This window comes from Aspergillus undulatus, assembly GCF_047715775.1.
Source record: "Aspergillus undulatus strain CBS 261.88 unplaced genomic scaffold BDV17scaffold_91, whole genome shotgun sequence".
In the NCBI taxonomy this organism is placed as follows: Eukaryota; Fungi; Ascomycota; class Eurotiomycetes; order Eurotiales; family Aspergillaceae; genus Aspergillus; species Aspergillus undulatus.
Genome location: NW_027396695.1, coordinates 55,501 through 73,931, shown reverse-complemented (window position 1 = coordinate 73,931; position 18,431 = coordinate 55,501). Strand labels below are relative to the sequence as shown.

The window sequence follows — 18,431 nt, the reverse complement described above, 5'->3', positions numbered from 1 at the left end:
GTTGGCTTATACTCCAGGCCATCGGTTGCGAAGGCCTTCGGACCACCTAGTATAAAGAACATCAGAGAGTTGCTTGATATGCTCCATGCCCGGCACCGGCTGGCTGGGGAGATTTGCGAGCTGTGGCTGGGGCCCTGGCTCGACTGCTGGCGCTGCAGACTGGCGCCTTTTGTGGCTTTTCAGGTGTGGATTGTTCTGTGCGAGAACCAGGCGCGGCCTTTGTGGGGATTCGGGCGGTGGAGCCTGTGGGACGAGACCTGACAGCTTCGGATCGCTGACCCAAGATCCGTTAGCACGAGAAGGGAAAGTTAAGGGAGTTTACTCTGCTCACCTCATCAACTTTTCGTTCGTGGCTCGGAGAATGTGGTATAAGCCTTCGGGGTCGACCATTTCCAAGTCGCTCCAGGCCTCGGCAAGTCGCGAAATCGCCTCCCGCTTCTCCTGATCTCCGGTGGTTCCCAAAACCTCCTGACAAGCGTGACCTACCGCCTTGCTGTATGCTCGACGGCCCAGTTGAGCCTCTTTGCTGTTGGTCTCAGAATAGATAGACTTGGGACTCGCATTTTCGTCGATAATCTGGTAAGAGGAGAATGAATCATCGGTCTGTGCCTTGTCGGATACGCGTCGGAATTGGCGGACAGTCGACGGACTGTTTCCGAATGTCAAGTCCACTCCTAATGGCTGTTTGACACCGCTCGATTGTCGCTTCGGTCGGCGCAAAGAAGGGTTGCGGTCGGGTGCTGGGCTACGGCGCACAGCGGTGCCGTTTACGTGCCTCGGTGGGTTTGGCGGGCTAGAGATGCGTAGATTTTCCACCATATCGGCAGGGTCATCGTAGAGAGGATCGTGAACGATGGACCCGCTGTCAGAGTTGTCTGAGTCCTCTCGGATGACCATGGTCGGTGCTTTGACAGTGTCGAAGACCCAGCCATCATCTTCTTTGGGCTGGGTGATTGTGTTCCTATAAGAGCAACAAGGTCAGTTACCGTTGAAATCCGTTGCATACGGGCCGCATACAAAGATTCCGCATAGTATTTCACGTTCCGTGACACACCACGACCACCATCCCAGTCCTGCTTCCGGTGAATCAGCTCCTGCAGAGCCTCCGTCTTCCCAGCGTTGCGGATGAATTTGTGTCTCAGAAGCTCCTTCGCACTAGGCCTGCGCTCTGGATCTTTGGTCAAGCACTGCGCGATGAAGTCTCGAAAGGCACTGCTGTAGCCGTCGCCCTGTAACCGGGGGGCTGATTCTTTCGGAATCAAGAAAAGCACCTTCATCGGATGAATGGCGGCATGCGGCGGCTCTCCATTGATCATCTCCATAGCCGTGATACCCAAAGACCAAATATCCGCCTTGTAGTCGTATCCAGCCTGTTGAATCACCTCCGGGGCCATCCAGAACGGGGTTCCGACGAATGTGTTGCGTTGCGATTTAATGTTCGTCAGCTGTGCCGCGACTCCGAAGTCGCCGAGCTTGACTTTTCCGGTGTGAGAAAGGAGGACGTTGGCCGCTTTGACATCGCGATGTATCTTTCCTTCGCAGTGTAAGTAGTCGAGTCCCTGTAGAAGCTGCTGGCAAACGATCGCAACGTGCGCTTCATTGAAAACACCGGGTTTGAGCTATACCCATATTAGCCGAATACTTCCCACCAGTAGCCAGTCGATTATTACCAAATCAAGGCACGATCCGCCGCCCAAGTACTCCATCACAATCCACAGCTTATGCCCTCGAAGGAAGCTGGCATGGTACTGCGTAACGTATGGGCTCGCGCATGTCGCCAGGACGGAGATTTCCTGTTGTATTTCTTGTATGTCATCTTCGCTCGACTCGAGATCGATCTAGAAAGAAGATAAGAGGTCAATTGAGTGCCAAACGTTGGCGTATATGCAGCTCAGAACTCACATGCTTGATCGCAACAATCTCCCCCGTGGACTTGTCAATCGCTTTGTACACTGTCCCGAAACTTCCGCCTATGCGACTAGTAGTCAGTCACCCAAACAAGCCAATTGATTAAACCCATTGAAGCCCATTGACTTACTTCCCAGCTCCTCCATCATCTGATACTGGCTCGCCATATCGTCCGCCATAGTTCGCGACATTTTGGCCGAACCGGAATTAATTCGAATCCGAATCCGAAGCTGAAGCTGAAGCGGAAGCTGGCAGCTCAAAGTCCAGAGTCCAAGGACCCGGGGTGGAGCAGCAGGGAAGAAATTGAAAGACAAAAACAAGGGGCGACCCGCACAGCTACCTGAATCCTGCCCAGCAAGAGCCTGTCGCGGAAGCTGAACAGGTCAAGTAAACCAGCCTTGGAGAAAGGACTGGGAGGGAGCTGAAGCTGAGCACAGCAGGGCAGCCGGAAGTAAATCAACTGGAATAATGGGATTGGAACGATCGTGATTACTTGAGGGCCCCAGGTCCATCGCATCCAATGGATAACGATTCCGATCGGCTGTGGTCCTGAGGAACAACAGCGCCGGTCGTGCATGGCAACGGCAAGGCCAATTGTTTCAGCCGTGCCAAGACTTCACTACCTATGCTAGAGAATATAGATTCTTCTGCTATTTACAGATCAATTACTTATGATTAATATCAATGAAATGATTGCACGTTGTACAAGACCTGATTCTTGGGTATGTAGCTGTTTATATATACTTGTAAGGGTTGAGGATCCCATTCTACGCACTGTTAGCATTGACCACCACATTTGCTTCGGAAGACTTACCGGATCATACAAGCCCTTCAGCTGCTTCATGAGCTTAAGGTTAGCGTCATTCTGGCTGTATCCGATAAACTCCTTCTTCGCGACACCGAGACCGTGCTCGGCGCTGATGCTGCCATTTCGCTTCTGGATCCATTCGTACACCCAAGGTTCGATCGCCTTCTCGACTTCCTTGTTGTACTGACGGACAGCGATGTTGAGGTGCAGGTTGGAGTCACCCATGTGGCCATATCCGACCACAGCACGAACGGGGAACGAGTCATCATCACCGACAAATCCCATCTTGGTCAGTCGCTCCCGGCAGTCATCTACCAGCTGGTAGAGCTCAGGGAGGGGAATGGAGACGTCGTACTTGTAGGTACCGCCGAGGTGGCTGAGAGCCTCGGTAATCCCTTCACGCCAGCGCCAGATGGCCTGGAACTGAGTCTCGTCTTGAGCAAGAACACCGTCTGCGACGATACCCTCGCCCATGATGCTCTCCAAAAATGTCTCAAGCTTCTCCATGTCGTGCTCGGCGTTGGACCCGCTGGTCTCCACCAAGCAGTAGAAAGGGTATTCACCTTCCAGCGGGTACTTGTTGCCGGTGCTGGTGTGGACAAGCTTCTGACTGCGGCCGTCCATGAGCTCAAAGGCAGAGAGAATCTCAGACAGCTGCTTCTTAGCTTCGCCGAACGCCTGGCGAACCTGGTCAAAGCTCTCAAGACCAAAGTAGGCAACGTTGACGGCCTTTGGTCGGGGAGGACACTGAATTGAAACACCAGTAATGATACCAATTGTACCTTCAGAGCCAATGAACAGCTGCTTCAGGTCGTAACCAGTGTTGTTCTTCCGCAGTGTCGACAAGCCGTCCATGATTGTTCCATCGGGCAGAACAGCCTCAACGCCGAGAACGGTCCCATGAAGACTGCCATATCGAAGCAGACGCAGCCCTCCAGCATTTGTAGCTACGTTCCCTCCAATGTGACATGACCCCTTAGCACCAAGGTCAAGCGGGAACAGATGGTGCCGCTCAGCCAAGTAATTGTCCGCCGTCTCCAAAATAACACCAGCATCCACAACAAGCACACCCGATGCTTCGTCGAAGGAGCGAATCTTGTTCATCCGCGCCGTATTGATCACAATCTCATCAAACACCGGTACTGAACCTCCCACCAAGCCCGTGTTACCACCCTGCGGAACAACAGCCAGTTTCTTCCCGTTGCAGTATTTCAAGATCTCGCTGACCTCCTCTTTTGTCTGTGGCTTGAGAACGAGCTTCGTGTGCCCGCGGTACTTGCGCATCCAGTCGCCATTGAAGGGTTCGATATCGTCCGCGGCATCAGTCGTTACACCGTCGATCACGGCTGACTCGGAGCCCAGGAGCTCCTTGAAGTATTTGACATCCTCGGCGGTGATTTCAGCGAATTTCGGGTTCCGTTTCAGCGTAGGGTAGGCGTCGCTCGTGTACTTGACTTCCTTGGTTGCTCGCAGGGTAGGTGCTTGCGAAAAGCTGCGAGTGGCCGGCACAGCGATCTGAGAGACCAGGGGTCGCCCAATGAGGCGCGGCTTGGGCACGCGAGCCCGGCGAAGGGCTGTTGAGAAGTTCCTGGCCCCGGGCATGGTGCGATCTATGACAATTGAAAGATGGCGATACACGCTTCGGACTTCAAAAGATTCACCGTTTCGGCGTCGGCTCGCTTATTCAGCCTCTTGATGCCGCCCGGTATCGGCCCGTACGGTATCTTACTGCTCTATCAGCAATAAGCGAATAATAGGTCTCCAATTCTAAGCAGCGTCGTAATGGTTCGTTCCACCAGTGCGAAATATCCGCTCAGATGGCGGATGTACCTCTTAAACAATAGCTCAAGAGGCTACTGATCATATTTCAACTACAGACTTACAAAGTGTATCTTGCTTAATATGCCTGGCACCTCTTGAAGAGATTACAGTGGCAGCGGTGACCTAGCTTAACCCATAATGTCCTCGCCAAAAGCCGCATCAGACAATACAGCGTATTCTCTTCCTCGACACCATGGGTTTGTCGGGGCGAGCTACTCACTATGAGGATGCCTAGTTCGTCCAGGAACTATCAGATGCATTGTGAGAACTGGAGGATCTCAAGGGGAGATACTGGCACTCATTCAAAGAGGCTCTCTTCTCTGTGCAACTTGCCTCGACGCAGATATATAAATGCGTTTTCAGTATTGAAGTCTGAAAGCCTGCAAAGCACCCTGCATTTGAAAACAACAGGCAATTCTTTCAGACATTGATTGCAACATCGGCCATTTTAGTTCTCGCCACTCTGTAGAACAGCAGAAAGTTGACAGTACTGACAACAACAGCAACAAGAATCAGCATTGCGGACCTGGAAGGGCCCGGGCGTTACGTCATGAAAGTGCCCCGCGGCCCGCCAGCCTGAGCTTTCAGCAACTTCGAGCTCTTCATTCTTGAGCTTCACATTCCTCCTCTCACATCGGCTTTATTTGAACCATCAAAATGGCGACTACAGTCCTTGTAACAGGTGCTACCGGTCTTCTGGGCCGGCAGGTCTTCGACCGATTCAAGCGCTCCGGCTGTCTTACTGTCGGCCAAGGCTTCTCGCGCGCCAACCCGCCTACGATTCTGAAATCTGACCTGGAAAAGGAGGAGGATATCAAGTGGTTGTTGGATGAAGCTAAGTATGTTGCCAACTGGATTTCGGATTTGAAGCAGCTCGAGCAGGCTGCTGTCAGTGTCAACTGTCAATCCATTGAGATCATGACCAGTTCATGCTAATACTCGCCGTTCTAGACCCCAGATTGTTGTCCATTGTACGCTTAGTCCTTTTGGAGCTACCCTGAGCTCTGTTGGTTCGATAATTGACATCTTGTCTAGGTGCTGCGAACCGCTTCCCCGACTTGTGCGACAAGAACCCCGAGCAGGCGCGCCGAGTGAACGTTGACGCTACTCGTATACTAGCAGAGTTGACAGCAGAGAGAAATATACTGCTAGTATACATCTCAACGGATTACGTCTTTCCAGGCGGCGAGGGCGAAGCTCCTTATGAGGCTGATGCGGAGACGAAGCCACCCAACCTATACGGTCAGCTGAAACGCGATGGCGAGTTGGTTGTGCTTGAAGCTACCAAGAAGAGCGGAATGGGTATCATTGTCCGTGTACCTGTGCTCTACGGCACAGCAAACGAGAACTCTGAGAGTGCGGTCAATACCTTGGTTGACTCCGTATGGAAGGCCCAGGACGAGAATGCAGGCGTGAAAATGGACGATTGGGCTCAGCGGTACCCTACCAACACGGGAGACGTCGCACGAGTGCTGCGAGATATTGTGATCAAGTATCTCAAGGAGCGCGGCCAGATCTTAAAACTTCCCAAGATTCTCCAGTTCTCGTCTGAAGATCGGATGACAAAGTACGAGATCTGCGAGAAGTTCGCGGAGATCCTCGGCGTGCCGCTGAATGGGATGATCCGGAACAAAGAAGGCAACGACCCTAACGCTTCGGTTCAACGACCGTACGACACTCATCTTTCAACCAAGGCGCTGAAGGACTTGGGCATTGATGTCCAAACTGTCGGATTTGCCGACTGGTGGTAAGTGCTCATATTGAGATCGACCACATGTGTCCGCTGCAACTGTCGGCAAGGGCTAACACCGAGATAGGCGAAAACACCTGGAGACGCAGAAGAAATGAGGCGACAAGACATGAGGAATGCATCTGATGGATAGAGAAATGTAAAAAGCAATTTGCCAAGAATATAGTGATCTGTAATAATTATTATTTATCGCTTCGATGGACTCGGCGCACAGAAGAGACGAAACTGGTCTGGAAGATAGAACCGAAACAGGTCATTCCATGACTGCGTATGAGAGGACAAAGATAAATGAAACTCCCGTCAGAACGGAGCGCTATGGCGAATCAATCAGGTTCAGGTTCAATGGCATATCCCAGTCAATATCAACCGCCAGTATGCAGTCTATGCGCTTTTGTCGAGTGCAGCCCAGCCGGATCTGATCAGTGAGCGCTGGGAGATGTCGGGCTCTACCGCAGCGCAAATCACCCGACGATCGGCCTTAGCAACCTCCTTATAGTCTGTGCGAGATGCAAATTCCAGTTCAGATGCAGGAACAGCTCAGAGACCTGGTTTCTGTTATTAATCGCATGTTCGGGCAAGGAAGGGCTTGATAGCGATGCCACCTGACCTGTAACCTGCTTGATAGCGCGAAATTAGCAGAGGCTAGATGGTCCAAAGCATCTGGCCCAATCACCTACAATCTCCAGAGGCCCGCGCGTCGAATTCTATCCTTGGAACAAACCTGTTTCCCATTATTCCCAGTCACCAACCACTTCTATTAGTATGAGACTCTCGAACTGCTGTTTTTACTTTTGGCTCCACGAGAAGCACTAGGATTGGAGACTGGAGTCCAGGAGCACTTCAGGCTCCGATCTCGTTTCGCTGCGCCGCCCCTTGCCTGGCCCTGAGTTCTGAGCAGGTGGTCCGCACTACACTGCAGGTTCGCTGGGCGCAATCCGATTCCCTACTAATTCTCCGATACGTCGCCTGGCTGCGATTGAAATCATTTCCTCATTCTACTTCTTGGAGCTAGCGACTCGCTTCTGCCTTTTGTTCTGGTTGGAATCAGGCCACTGACTATGAAGTGATCGGAACGCTTGTGAAACAACTCTGCAGGTTTTAGGGGCAAACAACTCCCCCAATCTCAGTTATACGACTGTCCTTCCTCTCGTTCCTTCAAGTCACAACAGGGCGAACTGCATCTGCATCTGCATTTGTGATCTCAAAGATTGTTTGTTCTGGGTGCATCACTAGTTCTCTCTCGGCCCGCGAGTCGGCTATCTATCCCTTCGCATCGCAAGCAGACAACCGACGCCGCATGCGACAGTCACGCGAACCGCCATTTACTCGAGTTTCCCCTCAATAGTGATCCCAACGTCCCCGCGCAAACTCCGAACAACATCGCGACGCAAAAATAAACAAAATGGCCAGAGAGACGCAGGATTACAGCGGAGTTGGAGGGCAGGTCCCTACGCCCACTAAGTTCTCGCGATACCGCTCCGTGAGGAAGGCGGCTTCGACCAATGCGCAGGGGATGGCTCCCTTGAACACATCAGTACCGCCGGTGCCTACGCGCCAAAGCGCATCAGCGACAGCGTCGCAGGATGCTGGAGATTGGTACAGCGGCTCAACTACCACGATCAAGAAGAGTATGTCGCGCTACCGCCGTCAGAAACCCCCGACGCCCAACTCTGCCGATGTGCCTCCACCTCTTCCGGTACCTAGCGAACAATACGTTTCTCGAGCACAACCCGCGGCGAGTACTCTTGATAATCATCCCACGCGACGCCCTTCGAAAGACACTCCCCGGCCGGAGGCGACAACCCCACGGGCGAGGCTGATGGATGCGATGCGACTAGATACCCGCGGGAAAGGGCTGTTTGGAGATAATAGCAATACATCGAGCGATGCAGAACATGAGGAGCGCGAGCGGGATAGACAAGATGCTATGAACAGTTTGACAGGTGGTTGTACCGAGTCGCCTGCTACGTCTACCAACCGCCAAAGACTAGCCACCCGGGGCAGGGCTGCTACAGATCGCGAAGTCCAGCGAGCGGCTGACAGTCGACGCCAAGTTGACGACGCCGCGAGTCGACGCCATTCACATAACGAGCCAACGCGAAAATCATTTAAGGATGCGATGAAGTCTACGCACGCAAAAGACAAGACTAAGAAGAGCCCGTCTGACGGAGGTGACACCAATGCGCCAGCGATGATTGATGCACCCGTATCCGCCGTCAACGCCGGTGAGCGGCAAGTCCCAGTTCAGTACGGGAAGCATTCTCTCAAGCTTAGCGTCAGCCCTTCGACTTCAGCCCATGACATACTCGTGTCCGCGTCTCGAAGTATATCCGAGATTAACCCTACTCGCTTCATCCTCATGGAATCTTTTACTGCTCAAGGTTTAGAGCGACCTTTACGACAATATGAATGTGTTCGAGACGTCATGAACTCGTGGGCGCACGACGCAGAGAACACGTTGATCATTGTTCCGGCTCCAAACGCTGGTGCGCTCGACTTTCTCGCTGCTCGGAATGTGCCGTCGAACTCGCCTCTAGACGCAACTTTCCACATATATTACTCCCAAAAACCACGCAAATGGGATAAGCGCTATCTGACAATTCGTTCAGACGGTCAAATTACCCTGTCGAAGAAGGACATGGCTAAAGAGCAGATCAATGTCTGCCACCTGTCTGATTTCGACATTTACTCGCCAACGCCCACTTTTCTCTCCGACAAGGTGAAACCTCCGAAGAAGATTTGCTACGCCATAAAAAGTCAGCAAAAAGCGAGCATGTTTCTCACTACCGAGAACTTTATTCACTTCTTCGCGACGAACGACAAATCGAATGCCGATGGCTGGTATAGGGCTGTCCAGACGTGGCGCAGCTGGTATTTGATCAACAGGCTAGGAGCTGGCCAGGCCGAAGGCAATGATGAGCCTGAGGTGGCCCGACAAGAAGAACCTCAGACCCGGCAATTAAAGCCACTTCTAGAGACCATCGAAACCCACGGTGAAGAGAATGAAGAGCCACTTGTCCAACGGGCGCGAACGCGGCAACAGTGTTCACGAAGAAGATCCCGTGAGTACGACCCGCCGCCATCATCATTCCCTAAATCGCTCACAAAAGACCCCGATACTACACCAACAACCTCGTCAGACGAATCACCTTTTGCTGCTGGCGGCTTGCTTGGCCGGGCTTATACCCTCCGCCACAAAGCAATGAAAGAAAGAGAGGAGCGTGAGAAGCGCGAGGCCGAAGTCCTATTCAATCAAGGCCTCGTTGGCTCCAGCGCCGCACCTCGCCAACATAGCGCCTCACGCCCAGGAAGCAGAACAAACAGCATAACCTCAGCTCAACAACCCGAGCTAGACAGCCTACTCAAGCGATCCCAGTCCATCAAGCAAGCACAAGCTCCAGGACAACCCAAGCCCCTCGTTGACCTCACCCCAGTCTACCAAGAACCACCCCAGCACACCCGCAAGGGAAGAGGCGTGACAGTCGACACAGGCGGGCCCCTCATCGACGCCGCAACAGGCATAGAGTCAGCCGGCGGCATCAACGTACCACCTGCAAAGACCTGGCGCCGCCCAACAGTCCCAGCGGCGACAGCAACAACGACAACAACAGGCACACCACCGCTACCTCCCGAACCAACGTCTGAAGTCCGCACCCGCAACCGCTCAAATACAGCCCGCAGCGCTATAGGTCGGTACCGACATAACAATAACAACACGACGACCCCTTCATCGTCTACCTCACCTGCCGGAGCAGGCGCGGACTTCGAACCCACGCAGGAGGAAGCCTCGGGCTTCGTCCCGAATAGTCTCCTCGCGAGAGCCGGGACGGGAAATCAGGTCCCTGCTTCTGGTGCACCGATTGGACATGGTGTTGCGACGGGGGATCGCAATGCCACGAAGCCGATGCTTGATGTCACGCCGAAGAGTCCGTTCGCGGAGGGGAGTTTGTTGCGCGGGTTGTAGGCGATGGCGTGGTGTGGCGTCTCAGTAATGAAATGATCTTTTTTTCATAACCTGAATTTATTCATTTGTTCTTAAGTTTAGAGGAGGCTCGTTTTTTTCGTAGTCTTTTGATTCCGATTCAATATCACAACGTTCGTGCCATGTCATGCGTTATCCGTCCCGCGTTCCGTAACGGCGAAAATGATATAACCTTGCACTCTATCATGGAGAGCTGGCTACAGGCATGCCTTAGCCTTCCGGATTCATTGGGCGCCCAGGTGCATGTGGTTTGGCTTCTTCCGCATGCTGATTCCCGATAAGTTGCATAGGGGACGGGGATCGAAGTAGGTAGGAAGGTAGGTAGGCTTCTAAAAGTGTTTCAGGAGATTTGGCGCCTGTGGTCAGATCTGTTATGGATTCGATTCGATTCGATTCGAGACGGCACCCTGTTTTCTTTCTTTCCTGCTCGCTCAAATCGTCTCGTTCTCGTCTCGTCTCGCCTAACAAACAACATTCACCAAATTCCCCTCCACGAACCCCTCCACCCCCTCAACAAGCAGATCCTGCAGATTGCGCACCGTCGATTCCGAAAACCACGCTATATGCGGCGAGAGCGTTAAATTTGGTACGTCCGCCGCAAGTAACACCGACTGCCCCTGAACGGGCGGCTCATTCTCAAAGACATCCGTCGCTGCGCCTGCTATCCATCCCTCTTTCAAGGCCTTGATCAGGGCTACTTCATCGACGATTCCACCGCGTGCAACATTGATCACGAGCGCGTCCCTTCTCATGGCCTTCAACTCATCTTCACCAAGAAGTCCCGCCGTCCCCGCCGTTTTCGCAGCGGTAACCATAAGGACTGTCGCGCGCTGAATGGCAACTTCAAAGCCCACTCTCCCCTCCCTAACATCAACCCCCATAACGCCCTTCCGCTCCGCAATGAGAACCTGCATCCCCAGAGCCCTAGCAACAGTCTCGATACGTTTCCCGAGCGCCCCGTAGCCTATAATCGCGACGACCTCCTGCATCGTGGTATGCGGGGGCCCCGTCGCAAATCGATGAATGAGAGACCGTTTCTCGGGGTACTCGGTACTGCTCATAACGGCATTATGCATCTCGACGATTTTGCGTCTCGAGGAGAAGTAGAGTGCTACTGCGTGCTCAGCTACACTGCCCACGTTTGCGCCGGGGCAGTTGATTACGCAAATTCCGCGTTCTTTGAATGCGGCTTTATCGACCCATTCGATGCCTGTGGCCATTATGACGACGCATTGGAGTTTTGGACATGAGGGGAGGGCTTCGGGTGGTATGGGGACGACTGTGGTGATTGCAATTGTGGCGTCTTGCAGGCGGGATGTGATTTCGGGGGTTGAGGGGGGTATTGAGGCGTAGCCGGTGTAGGTGTGCGGGAAGGAGAAGGAGGGTATGGGGCAGTGGATTTCTTCGAGGCAGACTATGTGGTGGTGGGTTATTGCTGGGGAGGCCTCAAGAGAGGCCATTGTAAGCTGTGAGTTGTGAGTTGTGAGGTTGTGAGCGTGGCTGAGGAAGAGGACGCTCTGTTGACGTTGTTGGGGGATGGAGCTGCAATCGGTGGGGTTGATAAGCCCCCCTTTCCCCACACTGCTGCTTGCGGGAGTTCATGTTATTGTCATTCATTAAACATTATTCGTTGTTCTATCTCTCAGGTCACTTCATCACTGCCAATCTATACAGATACTCAGAAAAACAGTCATGCACTCGTAAACAACCCATGGACAAGCAACCAGTCGCGGTCACACAACACTCGCAACACCAAAAGCCGGCTTCTTGCTAACGCGATAAGCCAGCTTCTCCGTGGCAAAATGCATAAAAACCGCATGGACTGTCGGGATAGCTCCAAAGACCGTACCTGCAATTGGGAAGGCAATGCGCTCAAGCAGGAAGGGGAGGCTGTACCAAGCCGAGCGATCTGAAAAGCCCCCAGCGTCGAGGCCATGCGGGATCTGCGCCGCATCGTTCCTTCGAGTCTGGAGACAGACTTTGTACCACCGGTTATAGAGCGAGATGTTGACGTTCATGGCAACAAATGATAAGAAGCGGACAAGGCCGGTAACCTGGAATGTGAATATCATCCACGGGTTCAAGGATGGAGCTATCTGCTCGTACGCGATCGAGAAGAGAAGCAGGATCGTGAAATGACAAGGAAGGAAATGGGCTTCCCAAAGGAGATGCATCAAGGCGAGATGCCGAGGCTTCAACAGGAAGCTCCGCCAGCTCAATCTCGCCTCGCGAATTGTATTCCTGGCGGCAAAGCCTGAGTCCAACGCACCCCACATGTGTCGCAGGGCCTGTCGATACCGCGCAACACAAGTGTCGAGTGTCCGACGGAAGCCAGGACGTGGGAGGTCGGAGGAGACATTACACTGACTAGCCGGTGCGTGAATCACTCGCGAGACGAGATTTCCGTTTGTGCGGAAGTAGCACTTGAGCATCATATGCATGTCCTCGCCAATGGAGGTTGGGTCACTGTCCCACCCGCCGACGTTTGTGGCGAGAGCCAGCGGCAGGGAGTACACGGATGTTGGAATTGAGACGGTGGAGCGCGGGTACATTGTCGATAACCCGGCGAAGCTCCAGAGGAGATCAGCGCAACGGACGAAGACGGGGCTATCGTTGGAATTGCGGTCGAAGATAATGGGGCAGGAGTAGAGTGTTCGGTTTGCAGTAGTGGGATGCATGTAGTGCATGCGGCAGATTTCAGTGAAGTAGTCTTGCCAAAGATTTGTGTCGGCTGGGAGTGTTAGTAAATCTCAGCTAACAACAGGTGACAGCTTACCATCCATCACAGTGATAACCACGTTGCAAGTCCCGGACTCAAGCTCGGCTTGATGCACTTGTCCGATGTGTCTCGCGGCGAAAGCAACATTAGAGCTCTTCCCTGCGATCTCTGAGGGGACATCGGCAGGGTGAAAGGTCGCTTGGATAAGAGCAAATGACTTTCCGTACGACGATACCAAGCCCTCGGCCTTATCGGCGGCGCTGGTCTCTTTCTGTTCCATGGCCAGGTATACCTGATTTATCAGCTCCGTTTGCAACAACTCAGACCGAGAGATGTACCTCATACTGTGTACGTGCTCTTGGGTGGCTAGCGAGGACGTCAAGGGTACATCGCAGAGTGTCAACATCTTCCTTATAGTTTGGCAGTATAATGGCATGCGTGACCTCTCCCACAGTCTCCGCGACCTCTGCAACCCACAGCCGGGTAGCGGCACGTTTCGCGTCCTTCATGTCCAGGGCAGTTGAGACCTCGGCAACAGGACTGCTCGGCTCAGAAGCGCTCATATACTGATCCGTTCGCCGCTTCATCACCTTGGATGTTTGGTCGAGCACATGAACCAAAGCCCATGACAGGCGGCCGGTGAAGAGAAGAGTGTTCAGGTGTACCAGTATTGTGTACACGATGAAGATCTTCTGCGCGAGGTTCATCACGGGATGGGACTCAGGAGCTTTATCCCTCGGTGAGCTTCTCCATGGCGCAAAGACCACGTCGGGGGAGCTCAGCAAGAGAAGAAAAAGCAAGGCAATGATACTGAGGCCTGGTAAGCAACGGGACACCCACTGGGCAAACATCTTGAGGGACTTACATCGGAGAACAAGACCATTTCAGCGCGGTGGGAAATACATTACTTTTGAACGGTTGACGCACATGCTTCTGAGCTTGATACGCTTCGGCGAATTTTTGCATTGAGACGGCAAAGCTATAGAGCTGCAACAACTAAACCAGCTCGTCGGGACCACTCATGAGACAGGGTTCCGCAACATGGCACGCCAAGGGGCTGGAGACTGGCTCTCTGATCATGATAATCTCTAGCTCTGCGAGTTAGACGCTATGACTCTTTATCCCACGAGGCCTCATGATCAGCGATTCCCTCGGTGTCAAGCTAAGATTGCCGTCGTTATTATTTGCGATCAAGCGAGAAGCACTTCTGCTGATCATGAAGGTCAGAAGCTGGCTCAGGAACCCTATCTTTCCGTATGCCCGAGGATGTATAGACCAAATTACCGATTGATCAGAAGGTTGGATTAGCCGTTCTGGGCCATGTAGTAACTGCTATATCATTCGGTTTGCAGTAACACCAAGTTCGCGAGAGTCTTGAGGCTGGCGCAGTGTGTATCTCAACTCTAGAGCTTCTATAATCCCAGCAGACGTTCGCATACTTCCTCTGCAGACACGGTATAGTCAATGTATACCACGATCAGCAATGATGTACATCAAGGGTCCATCTCGTCCGCGTTTCGGCTATGGCGCCCCTGATTGGTGTGTCAACATATCCAATGGAATTTGCACAAAACGCCCGTGGTTCAAAAGCCGCAACATCGTTCGACACCCTGTCAAAGGATGGGTAAGGTTGGGTAGAAATCACTCTGAGAGGTGATCTTGCATGGGCTGTGGTGGGGTTGTAAGCACTTTAAGCTGACCGGATGACGAGGCTAAACAACACCTCTCAACCTATGGAGAGTCCACACTGACTCTGAAAACCGAATTCATTCATTTGCGCAAGGCGGGAAAAAGATACAGCGGCGCTTAGATTGAAGCCGGTGATGGTGATGGTGAGGATGATCAGAGAGGTCTGGTGTCTTGAAGCGAACCGCAAGAGGCAAGAGCCCAACACCCTCATCGCTCCTTCCTAACGAGCAGTTGGTTTATACAGCCACTCAAACCCGAGTTCTCGCAATGACTACTTAGTATCTGCCCAAGCCTCTACTCCTCTACTACCAGACGAGATGGTCTATTATTTTCCGGAGCAGCCAATCAGGCCGACGCTTTCCCCGAAAAATATCTATATATTCATACAACACATATATTCAGGTCTGAACTAAGATTTGCTTTCCCGTGCGAGTGCAGCAACGTTGAATCCCCGTCTAGGGGCATGAACTCGAACTGAGACATCTCCTTCGGTGGTCTCAATCGTGATCTCCTTTCCTGTCAGCCCAACTAATTTACCAACAGTCTTGTGTCGCGCCCCGGTATCGCTCGGCCAAACCTGCACCATCTGTCCTTTGTGGAGACCGTATACCTGGACAAGAGGGTCTCCTTCCTCAACCACATCTCCTGACTCGTTTGTTGCGGCTGCTTTCATTACATCCGCAACTCGCTCGCCGGAGAAAGACTCAGGAGCACGTAGTGCCTTCTGTGCTTCGCCTACAGCCGCTTGAAATCTCTCAACCCAGGCAAAGACTTTGGGAAACAATTGTGCAGAAATATGGTCTTCTGCCCCGGAGAGTGCACCCGGGACTGCGAACAGCCAGGTCAATGGCCACACCATCTCAATGTCTGCCAAGCTTGGAGTCTCGGTCTTCGCAAGCCACTGCCTTCCATCCGCTAGGAGTGTGGTTTCCAAGAACTCCAGATCGTTCTTCACCGCGATGATGGCATCCGGCCTAGTAGCCAGTACAAAGTCCGCAAACTTGGAACCCGGCCCGTCAATACCCATCATGTCCACACGATCTTTCATGAACGCTTCATCGTTGATCAACGGTGTCTTGGGTAGAAGAATCTGCACGACATTTATGAAGAGCTTGGTCTCTAGGGTAAACTTGGCGAGCAGCTGCTCAACGGCGCGCTGTTCAGGTGTGGCCACACTGGCGAACGAGGGCCGCTCGACATCTACCCGCTCGAGCGCCTGTAGGATCATTGGGGAGTCGAGGTAGACGTCGCGACCGATGGCCAACAGCGGGATACGACGATAGCGGATTCCTAAGCGGGCGAGATCCGGGCGTGGTAGGATTCGGGGTTGGATCTGTGCTCGGAGTTAGTGGTAAAAGGGTGTCTCCAGCTGTCTCTGGTCGGTACGTACGCATTGATCGTACGGGATGCCGCGAAGAGCGAGATAATAGAGGACTCTAGCCGAGAACGGCGAGCCCGCGTAGTGGAACAGAATAATTCGAGGGTCTGCAGCCATATCGAGGTGATAGTGAGTGTTTGATTGTAGTCTGATTCAGGAGTAGACTGTTCATCTGGAACAATTTATAGAGACTTGGGAACCCCGCTTATTCACACCAATTCCCACCTCGGCCCGCTGTGGGCTGTCGACAGCGCAGAAGACATGCCTTCGACAACGATTAGGAACGAATAATAGCATTGTATTGAGAATCTAGCTCTGAAACAGACTTCGTTAGCCTGTCTGGCTCCGCTATATGCTGTCACACAATAATGGAGGTCTCTTGGCGCAGCTTGTTCATGCAAGTGAGATTATCGTTTCTGCAGTCCAGGAGGTCCCTTATCTGCAGGAAGGTTTCTACGTCATAATTATTCAGCCACATTAGCCAATCAGCGAACAGCCCACAGGCAACCTCGGCCCATCCCGAATTGTCGCAAGCGCCGAGCGGTCGAGGTCCGGTCGTGCCGGTGCCTGGCAATCTGCAAATCTTCTGTCGTCGACCCTGGCCTTTCGACTTCTTCATCCATCTTAGTACGACGATTGACAGAATGGCACCTTTAACCGCAGCAGAGGTCGTTGCCCACCCGGCATACCAGCACCTCGACTGGAACCTCCCCCCAACTACAACCGGCACATGCCCGGTCGCCCAAAACCGCCGCGGAGGGCCGATCAACCTCTACTATCAGATCCATGGCACCGGCCCTACGAAGCTGGTTGTACGTACTTATTCTTTCCCTCTCCTCCCGAATTACCGATCCAATCTAACAAGATACCAGTTCATAATGGGCCTCATGGCCGCGCACGGCGACTGGAAACGCCAAATCAAATTCTTCGGCCATGACAACGCCTCCAAATACTCCGTCCTCGTCTTCGACAACCGCGGCGTCGGCAAATCCGATAAGCCTATAACCCGCTACTCCACGTCCGAGATGGCCCGCGACGCCCTTAACCTCCTCACACACCTCAACTGGATCGACCTCTCCGCACCACCCACCCGAACCGTCAACGTCATCGGCGCAAGCATGGGCGGGATGATCTCGCAGGAACTAGCGATGCTCATACCCGACCGCCTCGCGAGCCTAACGCTCTGCTGCACGGCGCCCCGCGTCGAGCGCACCGCGCCTTTCCTCGAGAACCTGCGCGAGCGCGCGGAGATGTTCATTCCGCGCAAGATGGACGTGGAATTGGAGCGGTTAGCGAACTCGTTGTTCCCTCCGGATTTCCTAGCGCAACCAGACGATGAGTGGGATGACCCGGAGAAAAACTTCCCGACGAAGCGCGACCGGTTTGCGGCAGGTCGGATGCGCAAGCTTGAAGACCCGCAGGGGTTCACGAAGATGGGGTTCATCATGCAGATTATTGCGTGTGGATTCCATCATAAGAGTGCGGCGCAATTGAAGAGTTTGGCGGATGGGGTCGGGAGGGAGAGGATTGCGGTGTTGCATGGGACTGTTGATCGCATGTTGACGTTTCATCATGGGAAGTTGTTGAGTAGGGAGTTGGGTAAGGGGGTTCTCTTTAAGGTTTGGGAGGGGAGCGGGCATATGTTGCCGTGGGAGAAGGAGAGTGAGTTTAATGCGTTGGTTGAGGGGCTTGTGCAGCGGAATAATTGAACTAGTTAGATACCAGTTTGCTTTGCTTATAGATTTAAGGTACGAGATGAGCATAGAGATATGACACAGAGTGATGGCTTACTTCTAAGCTGGATGGTTACCTATAGAAGAAAGATTAGTCTGGAGGTATTATAGATGCCCTTACATCGTGATAACAGTAGCGAGCCCCAACCCTGTGTCGCCAGTACATACGTGATGGCGATGTACTCTTGGCTTTAGGGTCACCAACATAAGCTTGCGAGAGACCATAAGATCTGCACTGTATACCAGGATGCGGTGAACAAAACATACGGAGTCGAGTCAGAATATATAGATCTACAGGTCTTACTCAGGGTCACGCATTTCTGCCCAGCCATAAAATCCAGCAGCCAGCAGAGACAGCTGACGCTCCAGGTACAGTAAGCTGAAACCTTCCCTCCGAGGTCTGGGTATACACCGCAGAAGCCATCCAAATACGATCGTTCGTACAACTCACAACATTTAAAGTCCGACGAGCGTTTCGGTTTCACAACTCTCGAGTCCCGCCAACCGGACAATATCGGAGTCGATATCGAGAGTCGAGACCGGATACCTCCGCAAGAATTCTGTCATATTCAGACAAATGTCGACAGCCAATCGATTCACTCACGAGCTTTATCTGGCCCTTTGATTTGATTATCATGATAGT

The 18,431-nt window shown here is 52.9% G+C and overlaps 7 protein-coding genes across 7 annotated transcripts; 3 read left to right on the top strand and 4 right to left on the bottom strand.

Moving 5' to 3' along the window:
* Positions 1–6: 6 nt before the first annotated feature.
* On the bottom strand, positions 7–4,318 carry BDV17DRAFT_285436 (uncharacterized protein; the record flags this gene model as incomplete). Its single annotated transcript, XM_073760711.1, has 8 exons — positions 7–274; positions 332–961; positions 1,018–1,559; positions 1,650–1,838; positions 1,903–1,970; positions 2,039–2,244; positions 2,402–2,457; positions 2,723–4,318. 8 exons carry the CDS (start codon positions 4,316–4,318, stop codon positions 7–9), a joined length of 3,555 nt encoding a protein of 1,184 aa, XP_073610276.1.
* A 159-nt stretch (positions 4,319–4,477) lies between these two features.
* Positions 4,478–7,000, top strand: BDV17DRAFT_277194 (dTDP-4-dehydrorhamnose reductase family protein). The gene is made up of 4 exons (XM_073759409.1): positions 4,478–5,376; positions 5,489–5,508; positions 5,573–6,284; positions 6,355–7,000. The coding sequence occupies exons 1-4, from the start codon at positions 5,195–5,197 to the stop codon at positions 6,383–6,385; spliced, it is 945 nt and encodes a 314-aa protein (XP_073610275.1). The 5' UTR covers positions 4,478–5,194; the 3' UTR covers positions 6,386–7,000.
* Positions 7,001–7,689: 689 nt separating this feature from the next.
* On the top strand, positions 7,690–10,251 carry BDV17DRAFT_285434 (uncharacterized protein; the record flags this gene model as incomplete). Its single annotated transcript, XM_073760710.1, has 2 exons — positions 7,690–9,213; positions 9,331–10,251. 2 exons carry the CDS (start codon positions 7,690–7,692, stop codon positions 10,249–10,251), a joined length of 2,445 nt encoding a protein of 814 aa, XP_073610274.1.
* Positions 10,252–10,490: 239 nt separating this feature from the next.
* Positions 10,491–11,883, bottom strand: BDV17DRAFT_243915 (D-isomer specific 2-hydroxyacid dehydrogenase family protein). Its single transcript, XM_073756007.1, has one exon. The coding sequence runs from the start codon at positions 11,727–11,729 to the stop codon at positions 10,731–10,733; it is 999 nt and encodes a 332-aa protein (XP_073610273.1). The 5' UTR covers positions 11,730–11,883; the 3' UTR covers positions 10,491–10,730.
* A 26-nt stretch (positions 11,884–11,909) lies between these two features.
* On the bottom strand, positions 11,910–13,839 carry BDV17DRAFT_301849 (glycosyltransferase family 2 protein; the record flags this gene model as incomplete). Its single annotated transcript, XM_073764327.1, has 3 exons — positions 11,910–13,000; positions 13,046–13,280; positions 13,327–13,839. 3 exons carry the CDS (start codon positions 13,837–13,839, stop codon positions 12,003–12,005), a joined length of 1,746 nt encoding a protein of 581 aa, XP_073610272.1. The 3' UTR covers positions 11,910–12,002.
* Positions 13,840–15,086: 1,247 nt separating this feature from the next.
* BDV17DRAFT_301847 (glutathione S-transferase family protein) lies at positions 15,087–16,440 on the bottom strand (the record flags this gene model as incomplete). The annotated part of the gene is made up of 2 exons (XM_073764326.1): positions 16,068–16,440; positions 15,087–16,010 (listed from the first exon to the last, which is right to left on the bottom strand). Exons 1-2 carry the CDS (start codon positions 16,170–16,172, stop codon positions 15,087–15,089), a joined length of 1,029 nt encoding a protein of 342 aa, XP_073610271.1. The 5' UTR covers positions 16,173–16,440.
* A 228-nt stretch (positions 16,441–16,668) lies between these two features.
* BDV17DRAFT_277186 (alpha/beta fold hydrolase) lies at positions 16,669–17,823 on the top strand (the record flags this gene model as incomplete). Its single annotated transcript, XM_073759408.1, has 2 exons — positions 16,669–16,867; positions 16,928–17,823. Coding segments are annotated over exons 1-2 (1,001 nt in total), but the record flags the coding sequence as incomplete, so codon positions are not given.
* Between the last annotated feature and the right edge of the window lie 608 nt (positions 17,824–18,431).

Excerpts from the sequence above, each read along its gene's own strand:
- BDV17DRAFT_243915 (XM_073756007.1), bottom strand. The coding sequence starts at position 11,729 with ATGGCCTCTCTTGAGGCCTCCCCAGCAATAACCCACCACCACATAGTC.
- BDV17DRAFT_277194 (XM_073759409.1), top strand. The coding sequence starts at position 5,195 with ATGGCGACTACAGTCCTTGTAACAGGTGCTACCGGTCTTCTGGGCCGG. Across the intron at positions 5,377-5,488 it reads TGGTTGTTGGATGAAGCTAA|ACCCCAGATTGTTGTCCATT; the intron begins GTATGTTGCCAA and ends TCGCCGTTCTAG. Across the intron at positions 5,509-5,572 it reads ACCCCAGATTGTTGTCCATT|GTGCTGCGAACCGCTTCCCC; the intron begins GTACGCTTAGTC and ends CATCTTGTCTAG.